At 42.2% G+C, this 16,433-nt stretch overlaps 1 protein-coding gene across 4 annotated transcripts in view; it reads left to right on the top strand.

Annotated features, from left to right (window-relative positions):
* LOC126281458 (proline-rich protein 36) overlaps positions 1–16,433 on the top strand; it is a 795,503-nt gene that overhangs the window by 426,671 nt on the left and 352,399 nt on the right. For all 4 annotated transcript variants that reach the window (XM_049980446.1, XM_049980443.1, XM_049980444.1 and 1 more), the window contains one exon: positions 543–661. In XM_049980446.1, coding sequence (XP_049836403.1) covers positions 625–661 — 37 coding nt within the window. In that variant the 5' untranslated portion in view covers positions 543–624. The remainder of the gene's footprint in view (positions 1–542; positions 662–16,433) is intronic.

Below are 16,433 nucleotides of genomic sequence, written 5' to 3'. Positions count from 1 at the left end.
ACAATTCGGAGCCCTCTAGTAGCAGAGGGCTACAAATATGCAGGCATAGAGAATAAAGATATAGAATGGTAAAAACGTTTGTTTTATATGGAAAACCTCAGCAGTGGAGTACATAAAAAATTCGGAGGCATTGCTTTTCAACACGCCATTGTAAGTGTATCCTCCGCAAATTGGCTGCCTTCAACTGATGTCACTCATAATGGCCATGCGGAGTGTTAACACTGGCTGTGCAAGGAAAAAAAAAAAAAAACAGCTTGTGCAGAACTTCTGCTATCACCCCCAAACTGTTGCGAGCTGCGTGCTCCATCCTGTTTCTTGGCGTGTAGAGTTAATAGTGGAGACACCCGTTTAAAAATCTTCGAAAGCGATGGAAAGATTTTAAAAATTTTCTGTAGCTTAGGACACAGTAATAGAGAAAAATTCTAGAGTTGATGAATTCTACAAAAAAGACAAGTTTGCTGTATTTCGGACACTAGCACTTTGATTTCTGCAAGTGTTTCACTAAGAGAAGGGGATTAATTAGTATGTCCTTCTTCCAACAGGTTACCGGAGCCGTCGACCACACGCGGCTGCGTGCAGATAATGTGCTAAGTGTCTCATCCTTCAAGTGGAAAAGAATTAACAATGGATCCCCTCGTCTTCATCATCTGTCTTCTTCAAGGTAAGAACAGCAATACGACACTCTTCTCACAAGTATAATTAGTGGAACATCCTTCATATGTAATTTGAAAAAGATTCTGCTGATGGAATACTTTTCAAAATTATTATACAGTGGACATGCTACGTCGCACAGAGGCACAACAAAAAGACTGTCACACAACAATAGACCACACACACACACACACACACACACACACACACACACACACACACACACACACAAACGCGAGCGCGCGCGCAAACGCAGCTCGCATACACGTGACCACACTATCTGCTAGCTGAAGGCCCCTTGGATTTTCTATTGTTTGAATAATACTTCACAAGCAGGCTACACCGCGAATTTAATTAAGACAGTATGATTTCTTATGATTCCTTATATGTGGATGGCGACCGTAAACTGTCAGTACAATAAGAAATTTAAATGTAAAATTAGGTATTAAGGTACTGATGATATTGCATTGTATTCTAAATCGCTTTACTGCATATTCCTAGACAGTAAATTTCACTTTCTTGAAGTTTCTACTAGCTAGATGTGGCGCAGACACAGGTTACTGGATGCAGTGGAAATAGTGGGTAAAAATTTCGTTGCCCACATCAACGTATTTTCAAGAATCGTTCTTAGCACGCATAACGAAGTCCGTAGCAAGACTAATGGTGCACGACGTCCTGTCGACATTACGTGCACCAATTAGTGATGCAGTCCCCTGATCTGCACGGGAAAGAAGATTCTCTATTTGTTCCTGTAAATACCACAATTTCTGAAGTTTTATCATTTCTGCTTATGTCCCATCAGGAAGGAAAGTAAAAGTACCACATTCTTGGAAGCTTAAGAGACTCTTTTTCCCTTGAATACAGTTTTTCTCATAACGATAAGTGTTTGCTCGGTGAAAATAAAATCCCAACAACGAACGAAGGAATTTAATGGTTTTCTTGGAACAACATATCTAGGACCGGACAGACGTCTTCGTAATTTCGAAACATCATCATTTTTTTTCAATTCCTCCCTAGTAAATCGCATTAAATATGGACCCTGACATAGGGGAAGTAATCAAGTACACGTCATATCTTCTGAGAGAAGCCCCACTACTTGAAATCCTCCTTCACAGTAAACTACAGATGATCGTGCCTCAAGCCTGCTTTTTCTACATGTTTCTTCCTATCATTAGATTCGCTATTCCGCAAGACATTGCTCTTAACCTGCATGAGATAGTAGTTTAAAGGATATGCCTCTGTATACACAGGGTGTCTACTTTCGAATTGTTAACTGATAATTGTACTGCGTTATGCACAAATCTGTTTCTCAAGCAGAAGTGGTTGAGTTAATCATCCAGATGGAAACCATCGGACACGGGTTCCACTTCAAAATATTATCTACTAACTCCCCTCCACAGGCCCTATAAGTTTGTGAAAGAAATTTACGAACGCCTTGTATACAACATATCGCAACTGCTCTTATCGAATTAATTATGTATTAAAATGAAATATAGTATATTAAAATTATCTTTTTGCTCTCTCCGAGCACAATACTCTCTGGGATATTTCTATCGTTTACTCTTTCCTTTTGAAGGACTTCGAGCTTGACAGAGACCACTGTTTCCACAACCTAAAAGCAAGATATGTACACTCCTGGAAATGGAAAAAAGAACACATTGACACCGGTGTGTCAGACCCACCATACTTTCTCAGGACACTGCGAGAGGGCTGTACAGGCAATGATCACACGCACGGCACAGCGGACACACCAGGAACCGCGGTGTTGGCCGTCGAATGGCGCTAGCTGCGCAGCATTTGTGCACCGCCGCCGTCAGTGTCAGCCAGTTTGCCATGGCATAAGGAGCTCCATCGCAGTCCTTAACACTGGTAGCATGCCGCGACAGCGTGGACGTGAACCGTATGTGCAGTTGACGGACGTAGAGCGAGGGCGTATAGTGGGCATGTGGGAGGCCGGGTGGACGTACCGCCGAATTGCTCAACACGTGGGGCGTGAGGTCTCCACAGTACATCGATGTTGTCGCCAGTGGTCGGCGGAAGGTGCACGTGCCAGTCGACCTGGGACCGGACCGCAGCGACGCACGGATAAACGCCAAGACCGTAGGATCCTACGCAGTGCCGTAGGGGACCGCACCGCCACTTCCCAGCAAATTAGGGACACTGTTGCTCCTGGGGTATCGGCGAGGACCATTCGCAACCGTCTCCATGAAGCTGGGCTACGGTCCCGCACACCGTAAGGCCGTCTTCCGCTCACGCCCCAACACCGTGCAGCCCGCCTCCAGGGGTGTCGCGACAGGCGTGACTGGAGGGACGAATGGAAACGTGTCGTCTTCAGCGATTAGAGTCGCTTCTGCCTTGGTGCCAATGATGGTCGTATGCGTGTTTGGCGCCGTGCAGGTGAGCGCCACAATCAGGACTGCATATGACCGAGGCACACAGGGCCAACACCCGGCATCATGGTGTGGGGAGCGATCTCCTACACTGGCCGTACACCTCTGGTGATCGTCGAGGGGACACTGAATAGTGCACGGTACATCCAAACCGTCATCGAACCCATCGTTCTACCATTCCTAGACCGGCAAGGGAACTTGCTGTTCCAACAGGACAATGCACGTCCGCATGTATCCCGTGCCACCCAACGTCCTCTAGAAGGTGTAAGTCAACTACCCTGACCAGCAAGATCTCCGGATCTGTTCCCCATTGAGCATGTTTGGGACTGGATGAAGCGTCGTCTCACGCGGTCTGCACGTCCAGCACGAACGCTGGTCCAACTGAGGCGCCAGGTGTAAATGGCATGGCAAGCCATTCCACAGGACGACATCCAGCATCTCTACGATCGTCTCCATGGGAGAATAGCAGCCTGCATTGCTGCGAAAGGTGGATATACACTGTACTAGTGCCGACATTGTGCATGCTCTGTTGCCTGTGTCTATGTGCCTGTGGTTCTGTCAGTGTGATCATGTGATGTATCTGATTCCAGGAATGTGTCAATAAAGTTTCCCCTTCCTGGGACAATGAATTCACGGTGTTCTTATTTCAATTTCCAGGAGTGTATGTCGCTCAAAAGGCTGATGCTTTTGGCAGAAAGTTAAAAATCAGAGAGTCCAAAGACTTTCAAGATTCGGTTCGTGCAAAAAGAGTTAGGATTCAAAAACATTTCTTTTGTGTCAGGATACAAAGATCGGAAATTAAAGTGCGGTACAACGTCTATAATGATGATCACGTGGGAGTTACGTGTTTGCAATATTCTTATGATTTATGACAGACAGTTACCTGACACATCGATGTTGGTGGTGTAGACTACACTATTTATAGTTCAAAACTGGTTGTTGAAAGTGGAACACAACCTCTAACAGGTACGTGGACACATGCAATTAATGTATGATGCAATAGGAAATAGAGCCCAGCCATCAGATAAAACTTTCGCATCAGGAGTTATTCTAATTAGATAATTATGCGAACCTTATCGGCAAACGTTTCTGGCATGTGTTAAAAATCCAGGATACATGAGATGCAGGATGACGCTGATGGTAGGCGTGTGCAGCCAATACTATAATAACGGCAATAAATAAATTAAGAGTGTTCTTGTCTATATTTAGTAAATCGAATAAATTTAATGCCCTCGATAGTCTATACAAAATCGGATTGTTCGAAACATAGACCGTTGGCCTAGATTTTCGACAAAGAATTGTTAGCAAAATATAATTTGAGCCTACGGAATACTCACCAATCAGCGGCCATAAATTTGCCTCTGAGATGCATTAGAAGACTACAAGGTAGTGGAGGTGCAATAACAAAGCCGGTATCATAAAAAAAGTGTGCAAACAATGGCTTCAGATGTATTAGAACTCCTATTTCAGTTCTGTTGATGGGCTGTTCAACGCCATTGCAGAACATTAATTAAGACTGCATTCTTCTCTTTGAACAGCTGCTATAGGCATTAATTAATGTTGTGTTAGTAAAAATGTAAATATTTGCGATCATTAGTTCCACATGCCACATCACTCATTTTTAAACCTTGTGTCATAACAATAATTTGAACATTAAAATTCTGGGACACGCTGTATACGACACCATAGAAGAAATACTGCACGAAAAATGGCGAAATCCGTGAAGAGGCATTGCTAATTGCTTTAGTGAAAATTAAGTATCGAAAAAGAAATAAAAATTAAGAAATGAAGATAATTATTGAGAGCAATAAGATTTGGTGTATCGATGTGTGAAATATAAATTATAGCAACTCGAAATTACTTAACTGTTTAATCTCTTGCTGGTGTGACAGAGATTTAACAAATGGAATTATACCTGCTGGGACGGGTGCTGTCAGTTACTACTCGTTTCTCGTCTACCTCCGCTCTTTCTTCGCCACTCGGGCCGGCAACATTTTATCACCGGGAAGTTTTGTTTGTTAAGAAAGCGCGGAAGACAGCGGCGGGTATTAAAAGGACTAAAAATGCAATTACAACAGACCACAATTTAGAAAGTCGAGTTATGAACCCGTAATAAAAGATATGGAGCGCCATTAATTTCTTTTGCCAGGGGTAAGGAGATTATGAGGCTGCGAAGCAAAAACGTCCTTGGCTGCGGAACTACAGAGTGCGCGCTCTGAGGATAATAAATAGCAGTAAGGTGGCCAGGATAAATTAACCTGCTGAGAAATATCCGCGATGATTAATTTATATTAGAAGTGTTCGCTAAAGCGGGTACATGTTAATTCTGGGAAGGCGATTAAGCTTTTCTTAAGCTAGGAGACAGAGGCGTAAAAGTTTCGTCTTTCATTGTATTTACAGGCACACACCTGCATGAGGGTAATTCTTCTACCAGTTGAGTTGCTCTGGTTATTACGCTTGACTTTATAAGCAAGAGAAAATTAGTTATAATTTAGTCACTAACATCGTGTGAGGCGAAAGCTTTTTGTTAATCTAAACTTACGCACTACCGAAAAAGCTAATACAACCGGAAAGACGGCATATGTCACATGGGAGACAGTAGATGCAGTGATAATGGTTTCAACGTCATCCTCCAACAGCGGGCGTATTGGCGTGGGTACCAGAGCGCCATATGTGTCTACTCTTTAATAGGGAATGCTCACAACTAGAAGACGCAGTGTGTTACAACCTAGACAACCATTTCTTTAGAGTCAGTACCGCCATTAGACTGTCGTTTATTTACAGTGTTACATTTACACATACACAATCATGGTTTCGGATTCAAAATAGTATTATCAAGTGTTTTTTGAAGCACGTTAGATAATAACAGTTAAATACATAAGAAGTGAAATAACCGTGTGACAATCTATATTTGTAATGCTTACTTCCAAATGTTATAAATTGCCTAAGATGGTATACTGTCGTATTAAAGTATACTATTATACACATTGTCTAAGAGTCGTAATTTCTGGCAGAGCCTACTGCTTTGTTCCATTACTGAGTACACCATCTTGCCTGAATGACAGTTAGGTAAGTGTCAAATTGTCTTGGTCAAAGAAATTCCTGTTAGAAGCAGGTGACCTTTCTTGTTTTTTGTCTTTGGGCTTAGTATCCGGTAGGACAATTTATTTTCTTTGGTGGTTGTTACATCTTTGGAGTACCTGTTTACCTTAGTATACAATGAAGTTGCGTAAGATAAACAAGTACTGCAAAAATGTAACAACCACCAATGAAAATAAATTGTTCCTAACCTTTCCTATCCTACCGGACACTGAGTCGAAAGACTATAAAAAAAGCCGGCTGGTGTGGCCGAGCAGTTCCAGGCGCTTCATTCTGGAACCGTGCGGCCGCTACGCTCGCAGGTTGGAATCCTGCCTCGGTCATGAATGTGTGTAATGCCCTTAGGTTAGTTAGGTTTAAGTACTTCTAAGTTCTATGGCACTGATGACCTCAGATGTTAAGTTCCATATAGCTCAGAGCCATTTCAACCATTTTTGAACTAGAAAGAAAGGTCACCTGCTTGTAACATGAATTTCTTTGACTACGACAATTTGACTCTTCGGCAACTGTCACTCAATCAAGATGGTGTACTCAGTAATGAAGCAAAGCAGTAGGATCTGCAAGAAATATTGACTCTTAGACAATGTGTCTAATGGTGTATTTTAGTACGACAGTACTCCATCTTAGGCAATTTACAATATCTGGAAGTAAGCATTACAGATATGGATTATTATAGGGTTATGTCGCTGTTATGTATTTCACTGTTATTGTCTAACCTGCTTTCAGAAAACACTTTATAATGGTATTTTGAAGCCGAAATCATGACTGTGCAAGTGTAAATGTGACATTGTAAATAAACAACAGTCTAATGGCGGTACTGACTTTAAAGAAATATATTATGACTGTGGCGCCGCATTATGAAAAATTTACCAGACAACCAGGCCACGAAGACACACTCGTGTCTCCTACAGCGGGCTGAGCGAGTTAGAAAGATGTCAGAGTTTAGCCTCCAACAGGCAGAATGATCTTTTAGGAGAATGCCATCCAAGTTGGACGGGCTGCGTCAGTTGTGTAACGATGTTGGTGTTGGTGGTCAATAGGATATTCTCACACTCGGAGACAATGGTCTCGACGTCCACGTAGCACAGACGCCCGATACGATGGTCGTATTGTAAGGGCAGCAGTGGCAGACCGCAGTGCTCACTCAGAATAGGAAAGAGGACTTATGAGAGCACATGAACCGTTGATAACCGGTTGTTAGCAGTGTGACTAGGGACACGCTTACCTCTATCTATCTCCCACTGACGTCGCAGCGTCGAAGTGCACGAATCGACTGGTTCCGTCAGAGGATCAGTTGGAAGATGAAATGGCGCGCCGTGGTCTCCAGCGATGAAAGTGGATTCTGCGTGTGCGAAGTGATGGTCGTTTGCGCTTACGATGTAGACATGATGAGCGTCTAGAGTGAATTTCTCCATGGTACACTGTAGTCACCCCAGGCGTTGTTGTTGGGGTGCGATAAACTACTCTCCTTCACTTTTGGTGTTTCTGGAGAAGACTCTAACCAGAGGTCGGTACGTGCAGAATGTTTTTAGACTCGTTATTTTGCAGCAGGAGAATTATGTGTTGTTCCAACCGGATAAAGGTCGTCAACACACTGCCCATGAAATGCAACGTGTTCTACAAGACGTGCTACGACTTCCCTGGCCATCACCAACTTCTGACTTTTCTGCAGCCAACCACGCGTGGGATGTGATGGGACGAGAAGTGAGTCGTATGACTTGACAACCAACAATTCTTACAGAACTATGTGAACAGGTCGAGTAGGCTTGCAGTAACGAATCCCAAGAGAGTATTCGCCATCTGTAGGATCAACCGGGTGCCGGAGTGAGCACCTGCTTTGGGGCCCTTGGAGGCTACACCACATACTAATATGAGTGTTTCAGAGTGGGTCGATACCCAGTGCCTCTGAAACGCTTGCGCTATAAATCTGTAAATGTAACCATACTCAATAGGCAATGTCGCAACAATAAATCTTGAATGAACTGGAAACGTCATAAAGGATGTACTATTTTTTTCCGGCAGTGCAGTCTATGAACTTACGTAGGACATACAACACAAGTCAACAGATTACAATGATTCTTAGCGTTAAATTTTTTAATAATTCAGAAGTGACTTTGAGGAACATTAAGAGGGAAGAGAGGCGTGTTTCAAACAAAAGCTGTCATTACCTCCCGAATATCGTCTGTTACTGAAGAACAATGTTTTTAATAGTTTACTCTAGTAAGGAGAAACATCTACATTACGTGCGCTTCATAATTATTTTATGGATTAAATAATGATGAATCTTAAATGTACTGTTGTTTAACTACTGAAAAACAATAACCACAACATAGCTCTTTCTACAACTTTTCTCCTTGCGGACGGGAATCTATTTTCAGCGTCACTCGGCTAGATTCCTTGTATCACATATGACTCAAAGTGTTATACCCACACACACACAAACTTATTGGCTTAGAGCTTCAGCTCGTTAATTCTTTATATATGCTGTTCTAACAAATCAAACGCTATGTATCAAGAATTACTCGACAATAAACAAATTTTTTGCGCATAGACGATCATCTGCAAGCAAAGGGATTGAGTTACACAGTAGTTTAAGTATCTTATATAAGGTCTAATTACGAATTCATAAGAGAAAATATGACAAATGGCTCGAGTAAAATAAAGCAAGTGCTAAGCCATGCTACCTACAGTCGATCCGTATTAATGGTGGCAGGTACACAACGGCGACTACGTGGAGGATCTCTTTTGCTACATGAACGTATATAGACAGGAAAGATATTTTAATTACCATTTCTCTGCCAATAAGGATGTGAAGATAATTACCAAGCCAGATGGTCTATTATTTCTATACGACTTCGAATGTTGAAACCGCTCACCGTAGACGAAAATGCACCGTAAGTGCTGATACAGTATATGACGACCAGGCTTAGTTAGACATAAAGGAAGATCAAGAGACTAATATTACAAGAAGGAAACATGAAGAGCAAATATTCTTAATCCTGTTAAAGAGTGTCCTTAAAATCGTTCTCAACCGTAATTTTATTGGAGAAGGAAAGTCAAGAAGGTTATTAAGAAGCATTCTTACTGTGAAGGACTCGAAAGAGAAAATATCAGTACTATAGTTTTCTTTCGACAACAACCGTTGTATTTACCACGATCGCCTCCTCAGCAGGTTCATATCAAGAATCACAACTATGAAGAACGAATAAGAGAAAATTGCAAAAAATAGAGCGGCTGCCAAGAGAAATGACTGTTGACAACGACAAGGCATAGGTTTTTTTTCTTTTTTGTAAATGATGAATACGGTGATTCTGAACTGCTCGAGTTGTAACAATGGTCCCCTTAGCATGCCCGAACTTGTCTTCTTTCGCGAAATTCAGCTTGGGTCAATATAGCATAGCACGAAATTAAGTGCCCGGTAACGAAAGTTCTCACATCCTGAGTAGCTGGCCCATTTTGCTTCATGATTCCGAATCTTCATTGAAATGATGACATTCATTACGCTGTTATTCCACGGAAAAATTTCAATAGAGTAAAAATATGTGCGATTTCCTATCTCATCATAGGATCTTGATTGCCTTTTAATTCGAAGGCAACGCCGGATTCTCAGCTGAACCAGCTCCTCCTTGTGAAATCCTCAGACCTGCTTATCTCAGCTAGCTTTCGTGCCTCCTGGGATGGGGACCAGCGTTGCAGTGCGTAACTCATCCCAGGCGGCCGAATTTCAGCTCATTACGTATTCATGGGGACGTTAAAAAATAATTTGTGAGTGCAAGGGAGGACTCCGCAAATGAGAAAGATACGAGCGTGCACAGTTTAGAAATTCAAATATTCTGCATCTTTCGGAGCAAAGGGGCTCGGAGAAGCGGAAGATAATTTTCTCTCTCCGCGAGTCCTGAGTTATTGTTCGCAGTCGAGGACTAATACACTTAATTTTTCCCCCGGTGCAAGACTTGTTTTGTCAGGTGGAAAATCTTAAAGGACAGGAATGAAATAGCCAGCCGAATCTGAAAAGTTAAAAGCAGACCTCTTTTCCTCATTACCTGTATTATACGGAAGATAAAATCTCTTGTAACCGCCAACATAAATGCGTTGTAAGCAGGAAGTGCTAAATTCACTAGTGGAATTTCGAGAAGCCAGTAACAGGTACGGGAGTACCAGAAAATTTACTTTGGTTCCATATTATAAATGATACTCCAAGCATCATTTTTTAAGTTCTTTAAGCGAAAACATATTGTAAAAGTGTTAAGAAAGTCATAAATACCTCACTGAATTTATCAGAGCACTTATTATAGAACACAGAAATTCCTGTTGATTACTTGGAGATCTACAATGAGGTAACAGTAGTCAGGGGATACCTTCTAATATCGTATCGGATCTCCTATTGCCCGACGTAGTCCAGCAACGCGACATAGCACGGACTCAACAAGTCCTTGGACGCCGCTTCCAGAAATATAGTGCGATGCTGCCTGTATAGCCGCCCATACTTGGCGGAAGTGTTGCTCGTGCAGGATCCTCTTCACGAACTGACCTCTCTGTTATTTGGGTAAGTGTATTTTCTATCCAGTTCTATCCGAGCTCGGGCGCCGTCTCTAGTGACCTCATAAATACGTTAAAATTTTATATTCCTTCTTTCTGATGATCACAAATTCATCCTCATAAGAGGAGGAGGGGGACAAAGATGATCTTGTAGCAACGCGAAGCAAATGAACGTTCCGATGAACCTCTTATGCTACCAGCACTGCAGTGTCCGTTGTGATGCTGTTTCTTTTCGATCTTCTGATCTACTCTTCGTAACAAATGCTCTCATCCGGGACTCTCTGAGATCGACTGCCGAATCTCTGAAGTGACCCTTCTTTCCTTCATAGTTCCATGTTTTTCATAGCTTCTGGAAAAGTATGAAATAATGGGTTTAATATCCTCTCGACGATGTTTTCATTACGGACGGAGCACAATCGTGGATTGGGGAAGGAAATCGGCCTTACGTTTTCGAAGAAATCATCCCAGTCATCGCCTCAAATCACAGTGGGCAACCCAAGACTGAGGAATCAGCGGAGATTCGAATCACTGTATTCAAGGATACGAGTCTCAATCTCATTACTGTACCACCACGCTCGGTTATTGTTATTTCCAAAGACTTGATATTTTTCCAAGGCTGAAAGATTACAGACACTGAGAATCTACTTACATAGGTAAATGAAATTCATTACATTTGATCGCTCGTACAGCGGTATACTTCTCAGCCGTTGGTAATTCTGTGTTTATGTCTCTCTTATTGGCCTCGTCAACTTAACTGTCTTCAGACTTGTGGCTATCCAACAATTATCAGGATGAATTTCCGTTCTGTCTTGTGACAATCAGTTTTTCTACTCTGACTATATTGACGCGATTCTTTGTTTTAGGACACACCAGTTTCATTTGTGTCGTAATAACTTTATTCTGCTCTTCGTGAAAAAAATTGCACCCGTTTCATTCTAAAATAAATAAAATGGGACATACGTTGATGTAGAATGTTATTTTCTACAGACGGTTAATCCTAGAGGTGTTACATCCTCATAATTCAGCCACTGAACTGCACGCTTTCTGTGTTGGGAAATGATAAATGAGAGTTTTCGCCAGCTGTTGAATAGTTTGTTTGGGTTAAAAATTAGACAACCAACGAGAGAAACAAGTGGGAAAAAAACTGAATTATGCACTGGCATACAGTAGTAGCTATAGTTTCTACTAGCCACAAATGGATCGAAGTTACCCCATTGGAATTTTGAAAAAAAAAATGAAACTGGCAGAGGCAGGCATGAGAAAAATGTGCAAGGCTTTTCGTATCCCCGATAAGAAAATCACTGGCACGGAAATTAAAGCTGAGGTTAATAAACGTCTAGACAACGAAGTGTCTAAGAGAGCAGTGCGGAGGTAACTACTTGAAACAATAATCACTGTGAAACATCATGTAACACAACTAGCTGCAACGTAAAGGCTTCAGTGGCGCAACGAAATAAAAACATACACCACCAAAAGGTGGAGGACTGGGTTTGGTGTGTCGTATCGACGACGACGTCATTGGAGATTACTTGACAAATAAGAGGCTGAAAATCGGCCGTGTCCTTCTCAAAAGAAACGTCGCAGCATTTGCCTCAATCGATTCACTGAAACCACGGAAAACCTGAATGTGGATCATGAGTGTAAATTTTCACTCTGTTTCTTCTCAATGTGTGTCCTAAGAACCTACAGAAAAGAAAGACGATGCGTACACTGCAGTTACATTTAGTGGTCCAAACATCGGTTCCGGCAGTGGACTGTTTACATCACCCACGATGCTGATGCCCCCAAATCCTAACTACTGTAAATGACTTATGAAGGTTTTATGAGAATGGAGATGTAATAATACGTTGTCTCTGGTTTCCTTATTCACCGGGTTCGAATATTATAGTGTCAATGTAGCCGACGTTACATACCCAGAGATGGGTATTGTTTCTCTCACAGAATTGTCTCTTTACGAAGAATGCTCTAATGTAATGCAGATTACTGTTCGGAAACTGTATTTATACTTAGAAGAATCTACGCTGTTTTGGGATCAAGCGGCGCTCTTAAACAGTATTGGGTGACTTTTCAATTAATTTGTCTTATGTCATGTATAGATTCATAGGAAGAGTTGTCTCATAGGGTGAGATTGTGTAGAATGTTAGACCGCTTAATATCCCTATTGTTCAAAATCCTTAGCTGGTACTCTCTCTAACAACCTTAACTTCGACGAGCCGAGAAACTCTCAAACTGGAATCTTTAGATCTTCATCAAGTTTCAGGGTCACCTGTCGTGATGTGATCCTGTACAGTGCGGCGTCTGAGTATAAACGATGGATATTACGACCCTCCCAAATTGGAAAGCAAGTTTACCGAAATTGAAGTTGGGCCCCTACGAAGCCTGCTATTATCAAACGAGATTGCAACTGCTAATATCACATTGCGTAGCTGCTCAATCTCTGTAACTAGGCTTATTAGTCTATTAACCACGTTTGTTTTTCGTTTACTCATTTCTTCATTCTGTACGCAACCTAAATGGTGAACACGGTTGGTAAGACAGAGAGAAAGGGGAAAGTTCTTTATCATATACAGAACCTCGCTCCCCTTTTACAACACACACACACACACACACACACACACACACACACACACACACACGAGTGTCCGAGAGTGCAAGACAAATACGATTACGGTGACAGTTGGTTTTCCAAGAAAATGTCGGAAACGCTGTGGAAGTTGGATAATAAATTAAATAAACTTTGCTTCTGTCTCCGGAATCTTGTAACTATGGAAAGGTGGAATACTCTTTTTAAATTTAAGGAAGTTAAGGTGGCATCAAACACTAAAGTAATTGCAGGAGTTAATTAATAATGCATTTTTCTTTTTAATTAATAATCTCGTTAGACATGTAACAGGCATCGACACGCAGAAACACTTAAACGGATGTTTATTACGGTTTATTACTTTGTAAATTTCTCTTACGCATCTCCTGCCTGTTTAATTGTGTATGTGGCCCCTTAAAGTCAGTTCGTATGCTTATTGGTCATTACTTCAGTTTCCTTCTTTCTCTTCCTCTCGCCATCTGAAGCACTTCTACGAGCAGCCACACGTGTATAAATAATTCTATAAAAAATAGAAACTGGCACTGCGTAATAAAACATTCTGTGGAAGAATGAGTGTCGCTTTTGTCTGTGTGTTACGAGCGTTATGTGACAAGTCCTATTCAAGTATCGACAGTAAAAACCCTAGGTTCAATTCTATACGGATCACGTAGATATTATAACACAAATTTATGATTGTGGTTCCTCATTGATACGTGTATGTACCTCCTCGTCCTTATCTCCATACAATGTACTATTACGTCGTGGACCGCAATATCAATTGAATGTCAGACGTTTAATGTCAGATTAACGGATCGTTCCAAGCCACCAGCAACGTGAAATATGAGCTTTGTGTGCCATGTGTGCCTGTTGGCAGTATGAACGGATGATTTATTTATGATCACATAAGGCATGAAACTGGCATCGACAGACAAACCTAAGTAGGTATTTATTACGATGTATTATGAACTATTTCCCAACGCATCAAGTATTTTTACTGATTCATATCGGCCAATAGAACATGAAACAACGATTGTAGAGCCTAGGAGAGAAAATGGGGTTTGAATATTTGCATATTGTTTCATACTTTTGGTAAGGAGCTTTAAGGGAGCTGAGAGGACTTGAAGTAAACTGTCGACTTATACGAAGCTACCAATCTGAATCTCTGTAGTACTCGAATGTTCCGCTTTTACTTTCAAAAAGCCGTGAAGACAAGTACCGAATTGAGGGCACTGTGACTGCCTGTCACTTTGTCACAAAGATTGTCCGCCACTAACTGAAAGGAGAAATAACAGTAAAGAACGCTATAAGAAGGGCGTCTCATAAATACTTTGAACCAGAACACCAACGTCAAAAAATATAGAATAATTTTGAGATTCGTTTAATTTCAAGGGGTGTTCTATAAGCAGTGCAACAAATTTTTCTTTTTTTCTGAAAGGAAGTTGGTTTTATTCAGGATTAAAGTGCACCATATTATTCCCTACTCTTTTTACTACAAAACCCTACTGTTCAACATGATCTCCGATCAATCTGAAGGCCTTACACCACCCTACCGTGGGCCCTGTATGTCCTGCTGGTTGGTTAGTTGGTTTTGGGGAGAGGATTAAATTGCGAGTTCATCGGTCCCATCGGTTTAGGGAAGGATAGGGAAGGAAGTCGGCCGTGCCCTTTGAAAGAAATCATCCCGGCATTCGCCTGAAGCGTTTTAGGGAAATCATCGAAAACTGAAATCAGGAAAGCCGGAAGCGGGTTAGAACCGTCGTCCTCCCGAATGCGAGTCCAGTGTGCCAGCCACTGCGCCACCTCGCTCGGTTGTATACCATGGTGGTGTACTGCTCGAGACCGAATCCAGCGTCTTGTTGCGTTAATAATCTCCTCACATCCACGTACTACTTAGCACCGACTGCAGCCTTCATTTATCCAAGCACATGTAAATCAGGAGGTGCGAGATTCGGGCTGTAGGGTGGATGAGGATAAACAGTTCAATGAAGTTTTGAGTGTTCGTCTCGGCTGCGCAGACGTTTTTTTTTTTTTTTTTTTTTTGTCGCACATGATGAAGGTGATCGTCGCACCGTCGCACCATGAGGGAGCACTCAAACAGAAGAAACCCTTCAGATTCCCAGAAGACGGTCGCCGTGACTTTATCGGCTAAGGTTACAGCTTTCAAAATTTTCTGCGAGGGAGAGTTGGTGTGGCACAGTTCCATGGATTGCCGTTTGTTTCCGGTTCGATGTGATGAACCTAGGTTTCATCACCTGTGACGACATTCGACAAAAAATTCTCTCGATCAGCTTCGTAACGTGCAAGCAATTACGCACAGATGGTCCTTCGATGCTCTTTAAGGTCTTCTGTTAAGCGGCAGGGAACCCAATGGGCACACGCCTACACGCCTTTGAGCATCCCAACTAGTGAACGAGCGTGTCAGCACTACAAACACAGACTGGCAGTAGAGTATCGGGGTGCGTCATTGTGATCCGTCGTTCACATGGAATGTGAATGTCCGCACATTCCAACACTGCAAGGCACGCAGATGTGTGCGGCAGGCCGGCACGCATAAAATTGGACAGGTTTGCGCTACCTTGGTGTGATGATGAGACTGCCTCGCCTAACGATTCTCCGTAAATTTGTTCACTGCCAGGTCTCCCTATACCCACCGTGGTTCAACAACAAAGTTAGGAAACTACTGCGAAAGCAAAGACAGCTTCACTGCAAGTTTAAACGCAGCAAAAACCTCTCGGACAAACAGAAGCTAGACGACGTCAAAGTTAGCGTAAGGAGGGCTATGCGTGTAGCGTTCAGTGAATTCGAAAGTAAAATTCTGTGTACCGACTTGGCAGAAAATTCTAGGAAGTTCTGGTCTTACGTTAAATCAGTAAGTGGCTCGAAACAGCATATCCAGACACTCCGGGATAATGATGGCATTGAAACAGAGGATGTCACGTGTAAAGCTGAAATACTAAACACATTTTTCCAAAGCTGTTTCACAGAGGAAGACCGCACTGCAGTTCCTTCTCTAAATCCTCGCACAAACGAAAAAATGGCTGACATTGAAATAAGTCCCCAAGGAACAGAAAAGCAACTGGAATCACTCAACAGGGGATAGTGCACTGGACCTGACGGGATACCAATTCGATTCTACACAGAGTACGCGAAAGAACTTGCCCCCTTCTAACAGC

Source organism: Schistocerca gregaria, chromosome 7 (assembly GCF_023897955.1).
Source record: "Schistocerca gregaria isolate iqSchGreg1 chromosome 7, iqSchGreg1.2, whole genome shotgun sequence".
Classification (NCBI taxonomy): Eukaryota; Metazoa; Arthropoda; class Insecta; order Orthoptera; family Acrididae; genus Schistocerca; species Schistocerca gregaria.
Note: the sequence above shows the minus strand (reverse complement) of the source record. Positions and strands in the feature narration are given on the sequence as shown.